The sequence below is a fragment of the Opisthocomus hoazin genome, chromosome 4 (genome assembly GCF_030867145.1).
Source record: "Opisthocomus hoazin isolate bOpiHoa1 chromosome 4, bOpiHoa1.hap1, whole genome shotgun sequence".
In the NCBI taxonomy this organism is placed as follows: domain Eukaryota; kingdom Metazoa; phylum Chordata; class Aves; order Opisthocomiformes; family Opisthocomidae; genus Opisthocomus; species Opisthocomus hoazin.
In genome coordinates, this window is record NC_134417.1 from 66856027 (window position 1) to 66868422 (window position 12396).

General features: G+C 39.4%; 1 protein-coding gene across 5 annotated transcripts in view; it reads right to left on the reverse strand.

Annotated features, from left to right (window-relative positions):
- The window catches only part of PPP1R9A (protein phosphatase 1 regulatory subunit 9A), a 158058-nt gene that overhangs the window by 27466 nt on the left and 118196 nt on the right, over positions 1-12396 (reverse strand). For all 5 annotated transcript variants that reach the window (XM_075419316.1, XM_075419317.1, XM_075419315.1 and 2 more), the window contains exons 8-11: positions 8776-8829; positions 6156-6385; positions 4635-4731; positions 4357-4528 (exon numbers count right to left, since the gene is read on the reverse strand). In XM_075419316.1, coding sequence (XP_075275431.1) covers positions 4357-4528; positions 4635-4731; positions 6156-6385; positions 8776-8829 — 553 coding nt within the window. The remainder of the gene's footprint in view (positions 1-4356; positions 4529-4634; positions 4732-6155; positions 6386-8775; positions 8830-12396) is intronic.

Genomic DNA, 12396 nt, shown 5'->3' on the forward strand with positions numbered 1-12396 from the left:
ATCTAGTTCCAACACCCTTCCCATGGGCAGGGACACCTTCCACTAGACCAAGTTAATCAAAGCCCCATCCAACCTGGCCTTGAACACTGCCAGGGAGGGGGCATCCACAGCTTCTCTGGGCAACCTGTTCCAGTGCCTTACTGCCCTCATTGGAAAGAATTTCTTCCTTACATCTAAACTAAATCTACCCTCTTTCAGCTTGAAGCCATTACCCCTTGTCCTATCGCTACGTGCCCTTGTAAAAAGTCCCTCTCCAACCTTCTTGTAGACTGCTTTCAGGTACTGGAAGGCTGCTAGAAGGTCTCCCCACAGCCTTCTCTTCTCCAGGCTGAACAACCCCAACTCTCTCAGCCTTTCCTCATAGGAGAGGTGTTCTAGCCCTCTGAGCATTTTTGTGGCCCTCATCTGGACCCGTTCCAACAGGTCCATGTCTTTTCTGTGCTGAGGGCTCCACGGCCGGACGCAGCACTCGAGGTGGGGTCTCACCAGAGCGGAGTAGAGGGGGAGAATCCCCTCCCTTGACCTGCTGGCCACGCTGCTTTTGATGCAGTCCACGATACAGTTGGCCTTCTGGCTGCAAGCATACATTGCTGGGTCATGTTGAGCTCCTTGTCAACCAGCACCCTCAAGTCCTTCTCCTCAGAGCTGCTTTCAATCCATTCTCCGCTCAGCCTGTATTTGGGCTTGGGATTGCCCCAATCCATGTGCAGGATTTTGCACCTGGCCTTGCTGAACTTCACCAGGTTCACATAGGTCCACCTCTCAAGCCTGTCAAGGTCCCTCTGGATGGCATCCCTTCCCTCCAGTGTGCGAAGCGCACCACACAGCTTTGTGTTGGCAAATGCCGAGGGTACAGGCAATCCCACTGTCCACATCGCCGACAATGTCTGGTTTTCATCACTGGACCTGCCCTGCTCTCCATGCTTGGGCTGCTGTCGGGTGGTCTCTGCACTGGCCACAGGTGCTGTCACCCTCGGTCCCAGCTCCCTCTTCCACAGAGAGCTGCTGGCCCTCACTGCTCCTCAGCACAAACATACACCCCACGAGTTTCTCCAGAAATCTCCCAGCCCACTGGGGAGTCTGATAAATCTCTTATGTCGAAGTCACAACAGGTTTTATTTTGCTCTTGGAGACGATGTAATTAGAGTTTCTTTCAGCAGGTGCTGAACCACTTGACTCCAATGGGCTTCCATCCAAATTACTTCAGGACCACTGTAGAGCTGGAAAGAGCTCGTCTGTCCTGCCACTGTTCTTCCGCTATACAGGATGATAGATTTCAAAATCTTGTTCCGTGAACTGACGCATCCCTGGGTATCCCAAGGCACACAGAAAGTACAGCCATCAAAGCGGCTTGAACAGGCGCTTGCAGAGATGAGCAAATACCACCAAGGTCGGCATCAGCACTGAACTGTTTACATTTCAAACCACTGACTCCTTCTGGTAAACAGTTCGATTCTCTACTGCAGACACAGCTCATGACCGCTAAACCAGAAAACTACGCTGCACTTAATGTGTCCTTCTGGGCTCTTAGAATAAATCATGTGTTTGTAAAAGAAACACAATCCTCAGGCTTCTAGCATTCCCTGGCAAAGCAAAGGAAGAACTCTGTAGACCATAATAGTTTTCATTTCTCCTTCGAACTTCCACTGATGTTACTGGCAGCCCCTCAAACTCAGTACGAGGTTCTGTCGCAGCCTGAGGAGCCGTACAGTCTGGCATGATGCTGAACACAGCCGGAGCACTTGCAGCAGCAAGGACAGCTATGCTCGCATGTACGCGACCGTCAAGTTGCATCCATCACATCTTCCCAAATCTATTACCATGCAAGAATTTAATAAACGCCTCATATCACACTGAAGCAAAAAACACTTGGTATCATTTTAATTAAAATATCTATTTTTACACAACCTGATTTTCTGAGGGAAGACAGACCCACAAACTTCACAATAAAAATTATGGGATGTAGCTGCATATACACAGTCTCACCCCATAAATGCAATGCTCAGGCTTGAGAAGAAGCGTGTGTTATGTTTGCCAAATAAAATCCAGAAAAGAGACAGGAGCACTTGCATGAACATCACAGAGATGGCGTGCACAGAGCACTGCACCCACAGCAACTCTGCTCACCCTCCAAAGACGTTGTGGGCATCTCCCCTGTCCTTTATAGCGCCTCTGCAAAGATCCACGGGCCAATTAGTAAACACAGTAATTATTAGTGATTAGTGTTAGCAGACAATGGCAAGTCTCTTCTTAAAAGGTCTACACAAGGGTGATACCGAGGCACAGGCTCTGTCTCTGAAGACCAAGTATCACGACATTACAGTCTGATGCAGACTTCAAAGAGTCTGATACGGAATTTACCGACAAAGGTATATGAAGTCAAAGGGTGCTACAGCATGTTTAGAGATCTCTTAATTTTTAAAAAAGGGCTTTTCTTTTTCTCTTGTCAAAAACGCAAATCCATCCTGGAATCTAAGGTCTAACTATGCTTTTTCTGCTTTCAAAAAATCACTGCTGATTGTCTATTTTCCCTAGAAAATAATTTGTGTTTGTATTCAGGTGGTTAAACTTGGGTTTTTAAATTCACAGACTGTCTATTCTCACTCTCAGAAGTACTGAACATTGGTAACATTCCTCCAGGGGAATGTTTTCACAATGAGAAATGGCCATTCTTGGAAAATGAAAATTTTTATGAAAATATATAAATTGAAAAACATAATTTGAAAGTACTGACATGGAGAGTTTTAATGCTTTATAAAGAATTTTCAAATTTTTAGAAAGAATTTCACAAAGGATTTTTTTTACATGTAGAAATTCCTGGATTTCTGCTACTGAGCCGTGCGTGTGTGCTGACATCGTTACCATAATAAGTATAAAAATGATTTGTGTGAGTAAGGGAAAGAAAATACACTTTCCTTTCCTGATGCACACTACTGAAATGGCTTCTGTTAACAGCATTGCTAAGTATTAAATATATTGTAACACCTACTGAATCTCTATGGCAGAAATACAAACTTTCTGGTGATCCTGAGTGTTCTTCTGAACTTCAGAGATTTCAGTATAATAAACACTTGCCAGAAAGAAACAGCTTTGTGAAGATTTGTGGAAACCAGTTCCACAAGGTCTGCATATCACTCAAATACTGCTTCATCAGGACTAACTCATTTTTATACACTTCTTTTGTGAAAAATGTAATTTGTATTGATTTGTTTGTAGAGCAATATTCAATTTCAGTCCACACGTGAAATAACTGCTACAATACCGATTTTAATAAAGTATTTCTGTGCTTGCTAGAAATTAATTTATTTGGTAATGCCATGCATGTTTTCTTTCACCAGAGAAATAAATCATATTATAGTTTATTTAAAATGAAAATCTATATAGGAACAGAGTCTGGTGCTCCCTCGTCATAATCCCAACACCTCTGACACCTGATTTCACAGATGTCCCTAAACACATAGTAAGTGTTGCTCCTGCACCAAACAATTTTATCCCAGGGCTGTGGAACTAAAATCGTCTTTAACTCTGCATATACTTCAACAGCAAGGAGCCACTTGCAATTATGGAACTTCAAACTCCAAATAAAGCTATGGAAGTTATCTGCATATTTTCACTGGAGCAGCCTGAAAAATGAGGATTATCTTTTCTACGCAAAACAAGTAAAGGTTACAGTCACCCTGCTGACAGCATCTATCCAGATTTCAGTGTTGCCACAAATTGTTTTGGCTCTTTGGTAACGTAGAACAGAGTCTTACAAGTCTTATGCTGCAAATCAGGCTGTGCTATAGCTGAATCAAGATTTTTAATTAATGTGCTAGTATAGGATTTGCATTTTATTCACAAAAGGCTCCATCCCGAGAAATGGTGACATGGTTCCTTTTGATGTCTGTACCAAGATGGGATCAGAACCTTTAGAGATCCATTCAAAATGGTAGATTTAACGTTGTTTTTCTCGTTCTGGTAACTTTGTTCTTGTTTGATCTTTGGTGGTTGTGTAATTAACGACAGATTTAGGAACATAGGAGAAAACACAATTTTCTCCTACTTTATTAACATAACAGCAGCATCGAATTAAACCTAAATGTTGACAGCATCCCACTGACAGCTTTAAGAAATCAGTAATGATCTTTGCTTTATTAGCACTTAGTCACTTCCATTTCTTTGAGAATATACATTGTACAGCCATTCTGGGAGTCTATATTGGTATTATTTGGTATAACCCTGATACAGATCTCATTAGATACCGAATTCTGGAAAAACAACATCCCTGCATTATTGTTTCCTTTAAATCCTAAATGATAACCAAGCTATTTATACATACATATTAATAGAAGTTATGATTTGGTTCAAACAAACCTTGACTTAAGCCATCCAGACAGGACACTTGCTTAGTATCCAGATTTTCCACTGGATCCCCTCTAGAAACTTCTCCAAAAGACGTCTGTCTTTCAAAGATATTGTTGTTATTATTAACCTGGCTCCCGTTTTGCTTCATTAGCCTGAAAACCTCAGCTTCCAAGTCTCGTATCTGAAATAAATATAACGCACTGTTACCCATAACACACACATCTAGAAGAGGTGTGTTTTTTCCAGAATATCAGACAGAATTGTCTTATTCTTCAAATACTACTCACACGAGCTTGTAAGCCTTGAACCTCTGCAAGATGTGCTTTCTCCAAATCTTCTATTTTCTTTCGTTCAGCTTCCTGGCGTTTGATGAAGTCAAGTTCTCTTAGGGAAAAAAAAAAGATGTATTTGCTGTCATCAAAGCAATCAGGTTCAAATAGAAAATATAATTTTCTAATATATCTTAAGCTGTGTATCAGAAAATTCCATCCTCAACAAATATTTTATTACTAACCTAATAAGAAGGATGAAACTGCGATTAGGACAAAACCCTAAACAATTACTTAGTCTAAGCGAATATACTAGGTAAAGACATAAAAATGGTAAGAGTAATTCATCTGTGAAAAAGTAAAAATCTCAGTTGTTCTAATTGATAATCAAAACAGTTAAATCAAACTATTTTTTTCATAATTTATATTTTCTATGAAAAAAAGGTTAGCTTAGTTTATGCTGTATTCTGTTGCAGGAAATGGAGCAAAGTCTCAGTTTTATGAGAGTATGACTGTACTCCGACACAGAAAGGACATCTGTAAGTTTCCAGGTACAAATCTTATTTTCTATTAAGTTATAAGGAAACCTGTTAGGTGATTTTAGGAGTCTGAGATAGTTAAAACCAACTGACTAGATCTTTTGGTAATATAAAGTAGAGTAACAGCAGAAAGGCCATCCAAGTTCATTCTAGCTATTTTCCCTATTTCTTTTTATTTTGAAGATCTAAGACGTTTGTAATAGAAAGCACACAAGATGTCAGCTAGCTCTGGAACAGTCACGAAATTTCAAGACGGGTAACAGCATTTTGACTGTCTAAACCCCTTTTTAATGGGACAGGATATTCACTTCCGCACTCCCAGTTGTCACTTGACATTGCTGTACACTTTTCAGTTTTCTTCTTTAAATGAGTGTATTTCAGCAGGGAATGAAAAAGTTGCTGCAAAAAAAGACATTTGGGGGAATGGAAGCTGTTACAGAAATGTAAGATGTTATTATTCCTGCTAGTCATCAGGGAGAGGGGACCACATGAAACAGAGGGGGCCAGGTAATCATCAGTTAGCTCAACTCAGCTCAAACATTCTTGGCATCTACAAGAAGAAGAAAAATAAAATGTAAAATGTAACAAAACAATTTTCTTTTTGATGTTACAGTAGTGCACAGCGGGTGTGAATCCAGCTGATACATCACCACTATGAATTGCTGCAAGCATTGCTAATCAAATGCTTTACTATGACTACTCTCGGTTGTTTGCAATCGCGTCTGATTATCTAGTAATTCTGAAACAGTCCAACCTGGAATACTACAGACAAACTGTTTATTTAGTGATAGTACTGTTTTTCAACAACACTAAACTAATACTTGAATACAACTAACACTTTTACAGAATAAAACCCCCATGTTTTTCATGAAAAAAAAAAGTGAAAAATAGTGTTTACCTTACAGGTGTTTAATAGTGGGTTTCATATTTCAAAATATATCACATGCATGTTTCCTATCTGGCCCCTAAGTCATTTGCCGAGCCTGGCGTAGCTGCTTACTTTTGTTGAAAATCCTTGATTAATTTCTTTGCCTTGTTATACTTCTTCTCCAGAGCCTGATACTGGCTTTGCGTCTCCTTGAGGTGCTCATTCACCGTGTGACACAGGGTTTGCGCCTCAATCCAATAACTCTCTAATTTCATCATCCTTTCCTTATTCTCCTCAATGTTCTGCTGGAGTTGCGTCTTCTCCAATTCCCACCTCACCTTCTCATTCTCAGCAGTCTGCAGCTGAACAAAAGAGTGGAGATGCAGTCGGTAAAAAGCTGCAACGTGCAGCCCACTAGTCCACGATTAATTCAAACAACATGAGTAGTGAATTAATAACTGTAATAGTAATATGCTAGCAGTGAAAAGAGCATTCCAGGCCAAAGAAAATAGGCTGATACACACATTATTCTTCCTCATAAAACAAAGCAGAGCCTTTGCTCTGTGTTCCAGTGCAGTCTCTACGCTTCTCTGGGTTATACTAAACACACTTTAAAAATGTCAATAGTGGAGTATTCAGGCAAACTGCAGGGTTAATCAGTCAGCACTGGGGATGCATTTTGCCCTATGCATGTGGCTCAGGTGTTATAAAGCATTCATATAGTTTCATATAATGACTAAATTTCTTTTTTTTTTTTTTGGGGGGGGTGAAAGATTTAATTTCCAGGTTCTATATTTGATTTAAGAACAACTTAGAAAACAATGGGGAAAAAAGCCAGTTGCATCTAATCTATCTGCTTTTTTACCCAACTTAGAAATTCTACTGAATTCTCACAATGCCAGTTTTCATGTCATAGTCTTGCTTAATGTAGAAAGCCAAACAAAAGAGGTTGGGAGCATAATTCAAAATTTAACATCGGGTCGTAACCTAGAATCTCTTTTCATTTAAGCAAGCACAGAAGTTTGCATTCAATACTGAAACTATGCCAGAACTATCACGAGGACACAGAGAACCAGTTATAAATATATTACTCTTATTTTCTTTAAACTTGCTTAGAGCATTGTAAGGAGCCAATACAAAAAGAAAAATACGCCCTTGCTGTTAAAGATCTTAGGCGCTAATTCTGCCAAACACATCAGCACTGCTTAACTCTATGACCAGTGCAGCTCCACTGTTAGTTCCCCTATTTGGCACCAATGAAGCCCAATGACTTTTTCCAAGTGACCTCAAAGAAGTCTGAATTTTACTGCTGAGTTTATAATAAACTTTAGCTCCTTTACTAGTTTTTCGTCAGATTTATTTTGTTAGGCTTCTTGCTTCCCACCTGAAGCTAGCTGCAGGTTTCAATGTTTGGTGCTGGATAAGGGTAGGGTTGTTTAGCAGCTTGTATATTTTAGTTCCCAGAATTTACAGAAAACAAAAAATGCCTTAACATCCCTGTTTACTTATCAAGAATGTTTAATTTGCTCTAGGCAGTTCTGCTAGCATCATGGATGATACACATACATAGAAAATAACCTGTTTGCAGTTCTATTAGTAATCTACCTCAACTAGCCACATTTTCTTCAGCTCTATTCAAAACACTAGGTAAAGAAGTCCAAAACAAAAAGGCACATTAACCCTGATCTTCCACATGGATTTGCACAGATGAGTGTTTACACCCATGTACCACTGCCATGAAGTCAATGGGGCTCGGCACAACGCCAAGGGATTGACTGTGCCGCTCTGATTGCTGGACTGAAACCAGAACTCAGAGTGAGAGAAGATTTCTGACTTTCTGAACTGAAACAGTGCAGCAGAAACTGTCATTACAGAAAATAGTTGCACTCTGAATTTGTTTTTAACTAGAATTTATGCAGATTTGATAAACACTGCAAAATACACGGTGAACGCAAATGGCTGCTAGAAGGAAATAATCTAAAATATTTTTCTGAAGTATAATTTTTTCTTTTCATTTCCTTTATAATGTACTCAAACTCGAAGAGAAGGATGCCATTATAAAACCTAATATTACTCAACAACCGAATTATCAGTTGACTTCCCATAAAGGTTATGCTAGTACAAAAAATACAATTCCTTTTTATTGCTATAGCAAATTCCATCTAATAACTACCAACCAATTGTGAGATGCTTTCTGTTAAACTGGTAAGCTTTTTCCTTTCTAGAGTATCTTTTAAAGCAAACTGCAACAATATAAACCAGCTCTTTTTCTTCTGTATATAAAAAAAAAATCTTCTATTAAATACCTTTAAATAAAATTGTTAGTGGTTTTTTTACATGTTAAAAAAAAAAGGAAACTAGCATAAACAGGATACTTTAACATCACTGGTAAATAAACAACCTACCAACTAGACTTGAATATTCAATCCAAATATAATTTAAAAACCTGAGAAAATGCAGCAGAATTGCATAACTAGAAACCTGCAATTTAGTCATTATGATACCCCTTAAAGTGTATGTTTAATTGAAGCCATACAAGTTGGCAGTTTCTCTTAATAGCAGCACTTAAGATTTTACCTGAAACTTTCAATAGAGAATATACACCAAGACAAGATTTAGCTGAGCCACTGTGCTTCTTAATCAGCCTTTAATAAGGACGTTGACTTCTCCACCCACATAAAGCTACGTCTTCAGATCTGATTTTGCATGAGAGGAAAAAAACAGCGTGTATGAACCATATATTGATTCTTACCTTCGTCTTCAGCTTCTGAATTTCAGCTTCTGTAACTGCATGTTTGATTTGCAACTAGAATTGAAAATATAAAATAAACAAGTGAAGTCACAGAGAGTACTCCAGTATTTTTAAAGCCTGTGCTGCAAGATGAATACCTTATTACATAGCAGAAGGCCTTGAAGAGTGCTGCACTGCAGTAGATTGTAAATTAAAATGTCTAGCTTGCAAAATGACTCAGTCTGTGCAACCTAATTAAAGATAGGATGCCATCTAACCACTCATAATTTCAAATCAGAACATCCAATCTGTTTAGCTAAACCAAATGTCTTATGCTTAAAAAAAAAAAAGAGATGTTATCCTGCTGGGCTTTGCTCTCCTCTGATGTGAACGTGAAATATGTCCCAGTGCTGTCAGAAAGTCCCACTGCACTGATTAAAGCAGGCATGTTACAAAAAAGCAAATATGGAAATAAGTGATTTAACAACTCAAGAAGTCAGGAAAACCTTGGGGGAAGATTCCACGCGTTTATTTCATGCAAGAAAAATGGTAAACTGATGCTATCCTTCTCCACCATCAGCTGAAGTTATTCAGCCCAAGCTAGCTAATCTCAAGTGCGAGGAGTTACACGGGGAAACTGTAAAAAACAGGAAACAGTATTCGAGCATACAAAATAACTGCAAGCAGATAACCACCCAGGCAGCGTGCTGAGGGCTGCAGTTACATTGCCAAGCAGCATGCCACAGTAACAGTGGGTCGGTACAGCAAAAGGGTCGGTGCTGAGGACCTGGCATCCACCTGCACACTTTCCAGGGGGATTTCTTTTGGATTAACCTACATTAGTCTGATCCTGTGAAGTGAATGCTCATTAGCTCTTTGAGTGTATTAGGCAATGCTCTGAAACATCTTTAGTTTCACCCCAAAGGTCTGCTATTTGCAGGCTCCAAGAACACTCTCAAGTGCGAATCAAACCACAGCTTGAACACTGTAACCCTCATCCAAATGGAGATGATCGCGCACGTACACCCAAAGCTGGTCTGCACCCAAATCCCTGGTGCTTTGTTATTTAAAGCAGGCAGCAGGGACAAACTTCTGACAGGCCCCAAACCTTACACCTCAAGCACTGTTTAATCTGAATCAGTGATTTGGGTGTGTTGGGTAAGGAGTTGAGGGCAAGGACAAAACCTGAATTACAGCCTGAGCTGGCACTGCCGTGGAGACAAAGCCTTTGTGCATTATTTATGAATACTAGGAATAGTTATGGAAAAGCATGTTTTACATGGGGGTTAAGTCTTTTACAAGACTAACAGGAGCCTTTGGGAATAGTTTATGCTGAGCTAATGGAGTATGTGAGAAAGTTGTACTGAACCAGAAATTATCATCTCTGGTGAAGCAATGGCTACATTCTTGAAGACCAAGCTGTTAGTAAAAAAATGTACAAATAATTCAAAACAGAAGATCTTCTGGAGGAGAGGATTAATTTTCAAAATAACAAGAGCCATCACAGACCTGATTGGTACAAGCATCTTTGAGAAAGGCCAAGCTACTTTTGAAATTCATGGAGCCTCTTGAACGCACTTCTTGTAGCACAGGAAATGCACCCTCTCAGCTGCAGCTGGGTTTGCAAATCCGCCTTAACTGATCTAGTGAATAATCCTAGTTGTTTCTGGTGGAGAATTACTGAATTTATGCTGGAAGGAATAAAGGTGACACTGATGCAACCAGTTCCACCTGAGGAACAGTTCAGGAATCTTCTTTCCACCACTCATTTCTTGGTCACTGTCTCCAGAGCAGACTGTAAGCACTTCTATGCCCATCGTCATCTGTTACACACACTTACTTATTGACTTTGCACTGAAAAGTGTTACGAATATTCGAGTGCTCAATGAGAGTAGATGCAAGATTTCATTTCAGATGAAATGAGTCACTGACTAAGAGCTTGCAGAAAGACGTACAACGTGGAGGCGCACCAGGTGCAGCAGCAGGTGGAACGCCCACGGGTGCAGTCCGAACATGCCACGGATCCCATCGGGCTCCCGAGGAAGTGCCACATGGGAGCAGGGCCGCTGGTCCAGGACGGAGAGATGCCAGCACAGCTGGGAATAGGGCACTCACAGCCCTGGAGTTAAGGGCAAGAAGTGACGAGTGGGGCTACTCCACCCAGTAGACCAAGAAGCCGAGAAGGGCATACACCTTTTTTGTAATTATACATATTAGAGGAAACTAAGGACATTAATTATCATTTGCAAGAGGTTACTTGCAATTTTTGAGTTCACACAATCCAACCTCTGATCTGCAATTTTCAAAGATTGCAACAGTTTTTTCTCATCATTCCATTTCTGTTAGTAGTGAAAAATACAAAAGAACCACCTCAAAATGTCACGGTGCTTATAAAATGCCCAGGCTTTTGCTTAGTTCTGCTACCTCACTGTTCCGGAGTGAGATAAAATCAAGGGAAGGATGGATGAGCTAGACTTTGCCCTTTGCAGAGTTAATAATGAAATCAAAAGGCCAAGACTCAAAGCCTTAGGCTACCTGCTTACAATCCATTCCCATTTCTTCTAAAAACCCCACGGACCAGTAAGGAGCACTTAAACAGCTTATTGTTACATACAAATAAACTCCAATTTGTTGCATAAATGATAATCTGCTCAGGTACAGATGGTTTTAACAGTTATTTTTATAATCTCTGTTATTAAGTAAAAAAAAGGAATACTGAGCACCCAGTCAGATCATTGAATCAGTGCATGGTACAGCAGATCTCACTGAGGCAGAAGAAAAAAGTGCTTTCCTGCTGAACAGACAAATGTGTAGCTGGACATCTACTCTTTTCTTTTTTTTTCTTATTTTTTTAACAGAACTAATTATGCTTGCAGAATAGATGAGAAATATTAACACATTTATGGGTTAGACTGAAGAACAGGCAAGGTCAATTATTTGGCAAGCAAATCTGGCCTCCATAGTTCAAAATTTTAAACCAAGTTTTCTAACAGGGGAACAGAAATATCTTATTCCATGTCTCATATAATGCAAGACAAATTCTTGGCAGATACTATTTTGTATTTTTATGTTTTCTAAGTCAATATAAAAATGTGAAGGCTTCATTTTAACTAAGACATTCTGAATAATTTTTTGGCACATATCCTTTTCAAAGATGTCTTGAAAAGCTGATTAATTTTCTTCAAAACCATAAAACTTTTTACAAAAAATAAGATACAGAGAGAAAATGGATTTAATTAATCTAAGAGTACAAGAGGTAGAATGGGATTAAAAGCTAGCAAATGTTAAAATATCCAGAGTATGCTGGGAAAGCAAGTACCCAATGGAATCTAATAATCTCCATGACAATTTTTATATAATCATTATGTATTTTTTGCATATAATGGTAATCCATTTTTTACATATTTCATTAAGACATGAGACAGAATACCTAATTCTTACATAAGTTGTCCCTTCTCCCTACAGATCTTGTCTCTCTCTTCAGTCACAGCTAAAATACAGCTTCTACCTCTTTCACTCAAAGCAGTTAAGGAAAATCAGTCCCATTTTTCCTGTTTTACAGCCAGGAAAACTAGATTCGCAGAAGTACAGTGATTCACCCAAGAATGCCCATCTCTCTCCTGACTTTCATTCCAAAAGCAA